General features: G+C 43.3%; 1 protein-coding gene across 1 annotated transcript; it reads left to right on the plus strand.

Moving 5' to 3' along the window:
- The first annotated feature begins 1,382 nt into the window (after positions 1-1,382).
- RAB39B (RAB39B, member RAS oncogene family) lies at positions 1,383-9,149 on the plus strand. Its single transcript, XM_004390924.2, has 2 exons — positions 1,383-1,625; positions 5,741-9,149. The coding sequence occupies exons 1-2, from the start codon at positions 1,411-1,413 to the stop codon at positions 6,165-6,167; spliced, it is 642 nt and encodes a 213-aa protein (XP_004390981.1). The 5' UTR covers positions 1,383-1,410; the 3' UTR covers positions 6,168-9,149.
- Positions 9,150-12,972: the final 3,823 nt, after the last annotated feature.

Below are 12,972 nucleotides of genomic sequence, written 5' to 3' on the forward strand. Positions count from 1 at the left end.
GTTCTACTATAAGTAAGGCAATAATAAAAGATTAGCTATATAAAAACAAATAAAGACAGAGGATATGAAGAGGCAATTCCCAGAAGAGGAAATGAAAATGGTCAATCCACAAGAAAAGGTATTGAACCTCATTAGTAGCCAGGGAAATGTAAACTAAAGCAATGAAATATCTTTTTTTTTACTACATCGGATTGGCAAGAACTAAGAAAAGATAAAATGCTTGAACGAATGCAGGGGAGTGGCCCCCTCACACATTTAAATTGATAAATGTTTTTGGAAAGTAATAAGCCCGCGTCCATTTAATTTAAGATACTGATACTCTGACTTATTTAAAGAAAAGACTATCTCATGGAAGGCGCACTGGTGTCGCAGTGATTAAGAGATTGGCTGCTAACCAAAAGGTCAGCATTTCCAATCCACCAAGCTCTCCTTGGAAACCCTATGGGGGCAGTTCTACTCTGTCCTATAGGGCGGCTATGAGTCGGAATCGACTGGATAGCAACGGGTTATCTCATGGAAATAAAGTACATATGGCTATACTTAGAAGAATCCTTATTGCAGCATTGTTAATGGGGAAGGAAAATGAGTTGAAAATGGAGCGATGCCTGTGATGCTCTATGAATTGAAAAAAGCAAGTGTCAAACTAATGGTTCAGTTTGATCCAATTTCTGTAAAAACAAACAGCACTAAATATACACGTGGGTATGTATATGTTTCTGTTGTTGTTTGCCGTCCAGTCGATCCCAACTCATAGCGATCCCATATGACAGAGTCGACCTGCCCCATAGGGTTTTCTAGGCTGAAATATTTATCAAGCAGATCGCCAGGTCTTTCTTCCACATAGCCGCTGGGTGGGTTGTAACCGCTGACCTTTTGGTTAGCAGCCGAGCTCTTTACCATTGCTCACCCAGGGCTCCTTTTCTATGTTTATAGGAGCATAGAAAAACTTTTCCTTCTTTGCATATATTTTGTGTTATTTCGCTAGTTTCGATGGAAAAAGTATTAGTTTTGCAATTTAAACAATAGGGAATTGTTTTAATTGGAAAGAGTGGGTGGGGGGAATTAGAAAGGAAAGGAGTGTGCTATTTTCGCGGCCGTTTCTGTGTGCGCTCCTCTTACAGACAGTGCGGCGCACTGACGGCCGCCCCCGAGAGTCGCGTCTACGCGGGAGATTACAGTAACCCGGTAGTCAGTGATGACTCAGAGTGCGTGGTGCTGATGCTGCTGCCATTTCATCACCTCCGCGAGCGCAGCATCCATCCCTCCGCTCTCGCGGCGCCTGGGCCTACCTCGCCTCGGGCTTCCGGGCCAGCAATGCGCTCGCGGCCGAGCTAGATCTCCCAGGCCTCAGCGGGGCGTCCCCTCCCGCCGCCCCCGGCCGGGGTAAAGGAGACCTGCCGAGCCGCGGCCATGGAGGCCATCTGGCTTTACCAGTTCCGGCTCATTGTCATCGGGGACTCCACAGTGGGCAAGTCCTGCCTTATCCGCCGCTTCACGGAAGGCCGCTTCGCCCAGGTTTCGGACCCCACTGTGGGGGTGGATTTCTTCTCCCGCCTGGTGGAGATCGAGCCGGGGAAACGCATCAAGCTCCAGATCTGGGATACCGCGGGTCAAGAGAGGTTCAGGTGGGAGCGCAGCTGGGGCCCGCGAGCGCAGTGGGAGGGTCCTAAGGGACTGCTCAGCCCCTGGGGAGAGAGGATTTCCTGGTCCTCGCTGCAGTTGCAGTCCTCTGCAGGGGGCGACACCGAGGGTCTGGGGGCTTCGGCTGGCGGGGAGTTTGGTGCAGGAGGAGAAGCGCCTTGGCAGGGAAGGCCGGTCAATAACACATATTGCATGCACCCCAACTCCACCAACCTGACTTGCCCCTTCAAGCCCCTAGCCCCTCAGTGGCTAATAAACTAGTTGGAATTGATCAATGTAATTCATCAATCTCGCTCTTTATGCCATATGCTTTCAAAAATGTTCCAGGTCATTCTAACATAAAGTCAGCTATGGACGAATTGATTGATTCCCTCTTACAATCAGCAGACATTAGATGAGCATCTAGTATGTGCTAGACACCTTGCTTGTTTCCGGGGAAACTCACACTAGAGGATGCCATGGTGAACAAAACACAGTCCTTCCCTCCTGGAACTTCTGTGCTAGCATAGTGGGGGAAATAAACAATCAACACAAAAGAATGTCTTGCTTATGTTTGTATGCCCTCTGCTTACTATAACGATTGACCTGTAATGAGTAAGGAATGAATGTGTTTCTTTTTTTTTCTTACACTCTTTACTTTACATTTGTAATTGTATGTATGAACACAGGGCAGGCAACCTGATGAGTAGGATTGCCCAAGCAAAGACAGGAAAGCGCCCAGAAATGAGAGAGAGCACAGTGTCCACAGAAAACTTTGCAGAGAGCAATTTGAGCTAAAGTCAGGTAAAGCAGCAGGAACCAGATCAAAAGGACTCAATTAGCCATTGTTTACTATCATTAATTGAACATTAATTGAGTGTAGAAGGTATTAGTCAATTGACTAGGGGTGGGGAGAAGAGATCATTACAAAGTTATTTCCAACTCCCCACTTCTACAAACAATATCCTCGTTCAGGTTCACTTTGAACTTATGATTGCATTTCTCATATCGTAAGTGAAGAAAGGTATCTTTTCATCTGTTTATTGGAATTTCTTTCTGTATGAACAGCCTGTTCATACCCATTGCTTGTTCACATTGCTTATTATTTATTGGATCATATTGATTTGTAAGAGTTCTTTTTAGATTAAGAATACAAACCCCTTTCTGTCATGTATGTTGTAAAATATGTTCCCAGTTTGTCATTTGTCTTTTGACTTAACAGAAAAAAAAGATTTTGCTATACAAAAGATTTTAGTTTTTAGGTAGAAAATGTATCCATCTTTTATTTTAAAGCCTCTGGGCCTCATGTCTTGCTTAGAAAGGGCTTTGCAACTTCCTTTGCTAAATACTCCCAAACGATCAATGTAATAATGCATTCTAAAATTTTGACAGGGATCAAAGCATGCTTAGTGATTTCCTAAATCCAACTTTTCACAAATCAAAACCTTTGTTTGTTCATGTCTAATTTTCTGGCATGCCCACCATTCGCCACAAATGTTTAAACATAAGGGAACTAGAAATGCTCTCAGCCTCCAGATTTGAAGTCATTTGTAAGGTTTGCTGTTACAATCATCTAGCTTGGGCTTTAATTCCTTGGACAATATTTATTCTGTTAACATTGGGTCATTTTCCCTAAGCCTTAAACTGTTGAGTCTTTCATTGTTTATCTTCTTCATCCAAAGAGATGGACCTAAAAATAGACATAGATCAAAAAGCACAATAGTTTACAGCAAGTTATTGTAGAGGCAAATAGTTCTATGCCTTCTAATATACTCTAAGCAAAATACCATAATGCACATTGATGAGGCTCATAAAATCAAGAAGTTAAAATATATGAAGTTTCTTCTGTTTAAGAAGTACAGCAAATGTATAATAGGCTTTAGATATATTTTAATTAAAATGATTTAAATAAATAATATCATTTTAAGGGAGAACTTTGGTTATTTTGAAAATAAATCCTAGATACTTGTGTTATTATTTCCAGTTAACAGATGAAGAGGCTAATCATCGTTACTCTTTATTACCTACCTACCCTGTTCCGGGTGACTTTAAACAGAAATTTATTGTCTCACAGTTCTGGAGGCTAAAAGTCCAAATCAGGCTCTTGGCCATGTGGATTCCTTCTGTGGGCCTCTCTTATAGTTTCTTGGTGTTCCTTTGCTTATAGACAGGTCCTCACATGGTATCTGTCTTCCTACTGTGTGTGTATCTCTGTGTCTACGCTGCTGTTTTTATAAGACATCACCCAGAAGGAATTAGGTTTAGGCCCCACCCTACTCAGGTATGACCTCATTAACATGACAAAAGAAAACCTTCTTTCCAAACAGGGTCATATTTACAGGTACAGGGGCTAGAACTTCACCATTTCTTTTTGGGAGACACAAATCTATAACATGTACACTTAGGCATTTTCTCATTTATTAACTTCCTCAGAACCCTATTACTTGCACTCCATTTTTTAGTGATGAGTCAGGATTGCTGTTCAAACCCAAGTTGGCTTGATTTCAAAGCCCATGCTGGTAACCACTGTGCTTTGTTACCTCCCAGATCTGTCTGACTATATAGCATTAGTTCTCTCCTTCCTCCATTTTATCCCTAATACACACACGTGTGCATGTGCAAGCACCACAGAAGCATTCTCTACCCCTAGTTTATTCCCTTCAGTGTGGCTTTCTTGTACCTCTTATCATATCAACATAGCACAGAAATTTCTTTGTTCACTTTATCGTAACTTGTATCTGTTTTCATATCCAAAGACTCCTTCCTACTCCTTTCTGCCTAAGTCTGCCTAAGGCTATTCTTCTTATTCAGTAGATTTTCTTCAGCATCTAAAGTTTCTTGTGCAATCTTGAGCAAAAGTACCTGGAGGAAATCGGAGTCCCCTTCTCCCTTGTCCTGAAAGCTGAGGATCTCTGGAGTATTTTCCTCCGTGAGTTACTGAGCACCTCCTAGCCGTGAAGTGTTGTGAGGGATACAAGCAAAGAGAAATCTAGGGTTAGGCCCTGCTCTGGAGGAATTAATAGCCTAGTTGTAGAGTTAAGTGCACACATCTATTATAAAAGTGCATGTAATAATAACTACTAAGAAGGTACTACCGGTGCTTTAGGGGCTAGGCTTTGAAACTGAACGCAAAGGTGTAACGGTGAGACATCAGCCTATGAGGCTAACCAACAAAAATGGACCACACCACATCAAAAAATAGGGAGAGATGGCTAACAAATAGATAGGAATTATTTATGTGCGAGTTAGACTCCAGTACGTTCCAGCAGAATCAGGTGTGCTGGTAGTTTTCCCAGATGGTTGCTGCTGAATCGGCCTTTCTCTGACGTATGCCAGGAAGTAGGGCTGAGAGTGCTGTCCTCCCCGACCTCCCTCAAGGCCTTTGCAGTCAGCGCCCCTGAACTCTTCCCCATACCTTCTTTTCCTATTCTCACATGCCCTGGACAATTACCAGAAAAATTGTGTTCGTCTTCACAGAGGAGTTGAGGACCCTTGTTAGATTAAAATAATAATAATAATGGAAAGAGAGAAACATGACAATGATAAATGGAAAAAACGGGGTATATTGCAAGATACTGTATACTTAGAAATATTTTCTGTTAGCGATCATAAATTTATTTTTATTTTAGAAATATCCTGTTTCAACTACTACCGTTTGTGATGAACTCTCCAGGTCACAGAACACTTTAACATCATCAGTTACTTCATTTTCCCCATGATAACCCTGTGACTTAAGGATTTTGTAGAAGAGGAAGTCTCTGTTAGTTATTCAGATTTGGGAGTAGGACAGTTAGTTGTGGTTCTGCCTGAAGGTCGGAAATAGAAGTATATCGTCTCCCAGGGTCATTTTCTAGTATCAAATCAAGAAAAAAAATGCCTATAGGACCATGAGCATTCACTTCTAGAAGACGCCATCTCAAAGTTTTGCCCAGTTGGAAATTCACATATCATTCTTATTATGAAATGACTGTATACCCTTGTTAAAAAAAGAAAGAAAGAAAATCAGTTTGACTAAAGGACTGTGTCAGTAACCAGAAAGACCAGAATACAGTATCTGAGTTAAATGAAGTGCAAAGGTTTTGGCATGGCCTTTATGCTTTACTTCTTTCTTGTGTTTTAGATCCATCACTCGAGCCTACTACAGGAACTCAGTAGGTGGTCTTCTTTTATTTGACATTACCAACCGCAGGTCCTTCCAGAATGTCCATGAATGGTTAGAAGAGACCAAAGTACATGTTCAGCCCTACCAAATTGTATTTGTTCTGGTGGGTCACAAGTGTGACCTGGATACACAGAGGCAAGTGACTCGACACGAGGCAGAGAAACTGGCTGCTGCATACGGTATGAAGTACATTGAAACGTCAGCCCGAGACGCCATTAATGTGGAGAAAGCCTTCACAGACCTGACAAGAGACATATATGAGCTGGTGAAAAGGGGGGAGATTACAATCCAGGAGGGCTGGGAAGGGGTGAAGAGTGGATTTGTACCAAATGTAGTTCACTCTTCAGAAGAGGTTGTCAAATCAGAGAGAAGATGTTTGTGCTAGTCAGGCCTCTTAGTTCCAAAACATGCTCTCCCGCCTGAACTTCAAAGTAATTGAAGCCAATAGAATCCTTGTGTGACTGAGAGAACTCAAACTCCATTTTGGATACCAAGAGAATGCCAAGTGAGCCTCCTTTCCAGGGGAGACTCTGACAGGCCCACATGTGGATAGATGGTGGGGCCTGAGCGCTATGACTGAGGGACTGTTTTTTGGCCCTTGTTGAGCAGTGCTCTGGGTGCCCTTTGTGGACCACATATTAATGGGCTAGGGTTTGGGGAGCTAGGCCCCAGAAAAATATACCTACAGGCAGGACAACTGTTTGTTGGCATTTCAGCTCATTCATAGGTCACGAACGTAAAGAACTATATGAGGCGGGGGGTGGGGGGGAAGTATCACGTTGGGAGCAATTACTGTAACTAAAAACGACTGTAAGCTCAACTTATTCGGTGAGAATATCCTACACAAAATGCGTGTGCTGGGTTTGGCTTCAAGGTACCAATGAGCTTCTGAACAGTCACCTAGAAAACGAGGGGTGCGGATTGCCTGTTTGCTAAGGCCCTTTCAAGTTATGCTGTTTTAATAAAATTGATGTCCACATGAAAAGGGAGGCCATTTACACACTGTTATATATACTTCAAGAAAACGTTCACCCTTGTCATAGAATAACCAGCTGGAAGAGGAAACAAATTGTCCCGTGCAAATTACTATCTGAGTAGAAGGGAGAAACAACGGTAACGTAAATGCCGTGCGTTCTTTCCCCTCTGTTCGTGCCTGCGGTTTCGCTGCATTGGAGACTGCAGTCTGGAAGTAAGCAGCCTGCCTGCTTCTTCAGGCACCTGGCAGCAACAACACAGGGATTGCCTCTGAATGTAGCCCTGAGACAAACCCTCACGCGTCAACCGTGTGCAGTTTACCTCGCAGGGTCGCTTGCGTTCCCTCAGTTCATCATCACAGCAGGCCTCTGAGGTTACTGGCCCCATTTTGCAGGTGGGTCATCGAAGAGCCAGGACACTGCTTGGCCAAGGTCAAGATCCTGACTCCTAGTTTCTCTTCTTTTCACTGCATCATCCTGCCGTCAGATGAACAAACTATTTTTAAATTATTTGCTTTGGAAGAGATATGACTATAAATAAATGTTCTCTACATGTTAGGATATGTTTTCCTTATTGGGTTACAACTCAGCTATCATCCTGAGAGAACCTGGGGATGAGTCAAAGGTAAGGCCCCTTCAGGTATTATTGACAAGAGAGCTTTGAACAAGTGAATAATTGCACAACTGAAAACACAGTGGAACTGTGTGGGCACTTTCATGAGTGTTCTTATCACTGAAACACAACGGACATGTTATTGAAAGGAACCAAATACAGCAATGAGGAGTGGGGTGGGGATAGAATACTCACCTTACAACGACCTTGGCCACCTGTTTGCCATATACGTACACTGGGTTCCTGTCTGCCCTAGAGAGTCAGCTCTTAATTCTCAGGTGAACAGATAACTGCATCAGAAAATTGGAACGGCTGGCTTGAAACATTCCATTATCTTCTTGAAGAGAGGTGATGCTTTACACTATTTTTTGGATTGTAGCCAGTTCAGCAAGGCAAAAGCCATACTTTTCACAGTAAGAAAACTATCCTGATTAGAGTCAGGTTTCTCATATCCATTGTGATAGGAAAGCCTGAGAATGGCAAGTTGCTTTGAGAGATAGTATTGAACTTCAGTTATGAATGTGACTGGATCTGAAAGTTGAGGAATTTGCTTCAGTCAGAATAAAGAAGCCAAATAATGAAAATGATGGAAAACTATCCTGCCGCCCGTGCCCCAAATTGGATGAGCAAACCATCTTGGACCGATTCACAATTATCAACTGCAAGTGAACTAATCATCACCTTCACAATCATTTCACATCATTTGGCTTGGATAGGGTAATTAAGTTGCCAGCTTCACGGTTGTAGAAGACAAATAAAAGATGGTGAATTGGGTTAACAGAAAACGTCATCAACTACTATACTTCTCTATGGTTTTCTTGACTAAAATACATTATATGTATACTTTTCCCATTCCTTGCATTTTTTAGGCAGGTTTAAAAATACTCAGCATAGATCCAGCAGAGGTGGCTGAGCTTAATTGCTTAAACAAGTTCTAGAAACTTTAAAAATCATTTTAGTAGAATTCAGTGCTGTTGTCACTGCGATAAGTGGGTTTTAGAAAATAAGTGTGAAAAAATCAGGTGTTAATATAATACTAAGGATGAAGCTTTAGAAGCTATTTTACTACTTAGGTAAAGAAGAGATTAACTTGTAACAAAGACCACAACTGCATGTCGGATTAGATTGTCTCATATCCCAGAATAAAATGTACCGTATACTTTTCCTCACTTCGTCGTGCACTATAACAAAATGTGAAAAAAAACCTGCTTTATTTAGCTGTATGTGAATGAAAACATGCTTGTATTTAGTAAAATGGTTGATTATGTGACTGTGAGATTCCAAGTGTGTGTTGTAGCTATTTCCAAAGTCTGGCACTACAGCATATCAGCCGCTACTAAGGAGATCACTAATATATAACACGTACTACGCACAACAGTATTCAAAACCGGAAAGAGAATATGATTTTTTTAAACTTAGATGACGATCATGTTGAAAGTCACAGAGGCCTCACTATTTCCTGGGTAGCCCAATTCACTGTTGGGAAAAGAAGTCAGTTCAATCAAGACTAAATCTGCATCACTGCAACTTTTACTGAAGGATCTTAATTCTGTCACCAGGTAGTTGATTACATCTGTTGTCTTCCCGGGAAAGTCTTCTTTTCTCCAGGCTAAATTACCTCAGCTTTTTCCAATTCTACTATGGTGTACTTTTTATGTCAGGATTACTTGGAGTGTGGGGCTCAGATTGGAGCACATTGGTGCATCCCGTTGTCCAGTGTTCATAGTCCATATTTGGGGGATGAAAAAGAAAGGGAAGATGTTTGAGTCTGGGTCTGGGCATAGGTAGGCTGAGCTCCACACAGCTTTATCACTTTTATAGTTCTGAATGAATGGAAGGAAGAGAGGGAGGGGAGGAGGAAGAAAATAAGGAAGGAAAAACCAACAATGTAACAATAAGGAATTCTAACACTCCATTTCTCCATTCCCCTTTAGAGCAAAACTCCTCAAAAGTCCATACGCCCTGTCTCCAATTGTCCTTCCAGTCTCTCTTGAACCCTCTCTTATCGGGCTCTTGCTCACACCACTCCACAGAAATGACCTCTACATTGGCGACCTTAACAACACTGCTAAATCCAGTGGTCATTTCTCAGGCCTCATCTTCTTTGACCGTCAGCAGCATTAGACACAGTCCATCACTCCCTTCTCCTTAAAAGACTCCCCAGCGCACAGTCCTCAGTCATCTTTTCCTCATTTATATTAATTCCCTTTGCAACCTCATTCAGTCCCGTGGTTGTAAATACCATCTATAAGCCAATGATTCCTCAATTTATATCTTCAGCTTGTCTCTTTCCCATGGACTCTAGACCATTATAATGAACTGCCCACCAAACGCCTCCATTTGCATCACAAATTTAACACATCCCAAACCAGGCTCCTAATTTTCCTCCCCAAATCTGTTCCCTCGTCAGTAAATGACAACTTTTTTCTTTTCTTGGTCTTCATATACACCAAGCACATTTCCACCTCAGGGCCTCAGGGCCTTTGTAGTTATTCTTCCCTCTGTCTGGAATACTCCCTTTTGAGATATCTGCATGGATCGCTCCCTCACCTCCATCAAGTTCTGGAACAGCTTCCCTAGAGAAGATGGCTCCAGAAGTTCTTTCTCAATCCTGGGTAACAACAAAGTTTATGTTGTACAAAAAAGGGAAAGGAAATTTAGAAGGAGAGAATGGAAAACTTGGAGAGTACAGTTTGACAGACTGGACAATAGTATCACAATGCAGCAGTGGGTTGCAAAAGATAAGGACTAAAATGTATCCATAGGATTTGAGGGAGCAGGAACTCATGAGTGACCTTTGCCAGCATAGTGTAGGTAGAATGATTTCTGCCTACAACAAGCCTCTCAGGAAGTTAGTATTCTCAGTTCCCTCAGAGGCCCAGTTCCTTTCTCACCACTCTCGCCGTATGCAATCGTACCTACTCCCATGACTTCATCTTTGCATTGATGATTCCCACATGAGTGATTTCAGCCCAGTCTTCTGGGTGTTATACTAATACAGTCAACTTGCCTACTAAACACGTCCACAAATTCCTCAAACTTAACATATCCTATACTGAAATCAACATCTCTCAAAATGTATTCCTTCTACTCCAGATTTCCTCATCTCTGTAAATGACACCACCACTCACCACCTTGCTCAACACAGCAACTTAAGAGTTTTCTTTAATTACTCACTACCACTCACCTTTCACACCAAATCCATCATCAAGCACTGTCAGCTCTATTTTCAAAATACATCCAAGTCTTCCATTTTTCTCCATCTCCATTGCTATCACCTTTGTCCAGGCCACTATCAACTCTTACCTGGACGACTTCAATATCTCCCTACTTTGTCTCCCTACTTCTGCTCTTGTTCCCACCCCCATGATATATTCTCAACATAACAGCCAGAGTGATCTTTTCAAAGCAGAAATCAGATTAAGCCATTATCCTGCTTAAAACCTCAATGGTTTCTCATCACATTTAAAATAAAATCCAAATAAACCACACATTTCTTATCATGGCTACAAGGTCCTGCATGATCTGGCCTCTGCGTAACACTCCAGCTGTATGCTTCACAAAAGCAAGAATCTTATTCATCTTATTCACCTTATTCCTCCAACCTGTACGAGAGGGCTACTGACACTGAGTTTTCCATGTATTTTCACAGTACAGATTTTCCACCTCAGTCCTCCAGCCCTGCCCCCATTCCTCTGGGCACACCCCCAATCCTCCAGTCCCACCCTCAGTCCTAAGCTCCCCCCACCTCAGTCTTCCAGCACAGCCCTCAGTCCTCCTGCCATCCATCAGTCAGCAAGCCTCAGCAGTCCTGGCCTGCCTTCATTCCACTAGCCCTGTTCTCAGTCCTCCAACACCGCCCCTAGTCGTTTTACGCCCCACCCTCAATACTCCAGACCCACCCTCAGTCGTGCAGCCCCACAGTCAGTCCTCTATGAAAGCCCCCTTTCTTCCAGTCCAGTCCTCAGTCGTCCAGCCTCACCCTGTAGTCCAGCCCCAGTCAGTCCTCAAACAACGCCCCCTTACTTCCAACACTTGTCTTCAGTCCTCCAGCCCCACCCTCAGTCCTCTAGCCCCACCCTCAGTCCTTCAACACTGCCCCTAGTTCCCCAGCCCCACCCCCAGTCCTCTAGCCGCGCCCCCAGTCCTCTAACACCGATCCTGGTCCTCTTGGGCCCTGACCTCAGTCCTGCAACCCTGCCCTCACTCCTCCAGCCCCACCCTCAGCCCTATTGCCACACCCTCAGTACTCTAGACTGGCCTCCAATCCTCCAGCTTTTCCTACAGTCCTATGGAGTATGTTGATATTTTTGTTTTAGGCCGCAATCAACCTGAGTAGGTTTGTTCTCTTGTGCCCACCTGCCCTATGTTGGTGTGGCTGCCATATCAGCTCAGTTTTCAAACGTTTGGCAGCACCACTGGTGTATTTCCTTTGTTTTTCCACCACCCAGTGGCTATTTATGGAACTAGGTAGTAGTCTATCCTTTTGTTCAGGTCTCAAAATCTTTGGCATACTGATTAGAAACACATCCAAGAGTTTGAAGCTCAGGCCTTGGCCCATGGAGTCTCTTTCCCGAGCACCTCCCTCTCCATGATTCCCAGGGTACTTTGCAAGTAGGTCAGTGTATACGAAAATAAAGCTGGAAAGGTAGGTTGGAGCCAGATTACAAATGATCTGGTAGCCATGCTATGGAATCTGGACTTTTGAATCAGATAATTGTAACCATTTATTTCTTCATTTCCTCACTCATTCTCTACACTTCCATTTAATCAGTCACCATATTCTTTTGGCTAGCCGTAAAAACAAACCCAACACTCCCTGATCTTCATCTATTCCTGAATTCTCTATTCTTGTACATTCCCAAGTCCCACTGATTTTAACACAATCTTTCAAATCCATTTCTCCCCAACCCCATTGCTACTACCCTAGTTCAGCTCCTAATTTATCTTCCCGCTTCCATTATCACCCTCCTCCAGTCCATTCTCCATACTACAGTCAGAGTGATCTTCTAAAAATATAAATCTGATACTCACTCTCCTAGTTAAAATTTCGAAGACTCCCAAGTGAGACAGTGTTAACTTCCCAGTTTTAATTCCCTGCAACCTGTGCTCTGTTGCTGTTGTTAGGTGCTGTCGAGTTAGTTACAAGTCATAGTGACTCTATGTACAACAGAGTGAAATACTGCCCGGTCCAGTGCCATCCTCACAATCTTTGCTATGCTTGAGCCCATCATTGCAGCCACTGTGTCAATCCATCTCGTTGAAGGTCTTCCTTTTTTCTACCAAGCAGGGGCCAAGATGGTGGAGTAGTCAGACATCTTCCTATAACCCTCTTATAACAAAGACCTGGTAAAACAAGTGATTTGATTGTATATGAATATCTAGGAGCCCTGAGCCAGGCAAAGTTGAGGAATCGAACTGAGTGGCGGGGGGAGAGGGAGATGGTTCTGAAGAAGCGAGAAGTGCCAGACCGGAATCAGCAGGAGCCACAGCTCTTCAGCCCTGACCGGATCCGAGGTACGCAGTGAAGCAGGCATACAGCTCCGTGCGTGTGCTCGGGAGGCAGTTTCCACATCAAGAGAGATCTGGCAGCAGAGATTCTG

This window comes from Trichechus manatus, unplaced genomic scaffold, assembly GCF_000243295.1.
Source record: "Trichechus manatus latirostris isolate Lorelei unplaced genomic scaffold, TriManLat1.0 scaffold00354, whole genome shotgun sequence".
Taxonomy (NCBI): domain Eukaryota; kingdom Metazoa; phylum Chordata; class Mammalia; order Sirenia; family Trichechidae; genus Trichechus; species Trichechus manatus.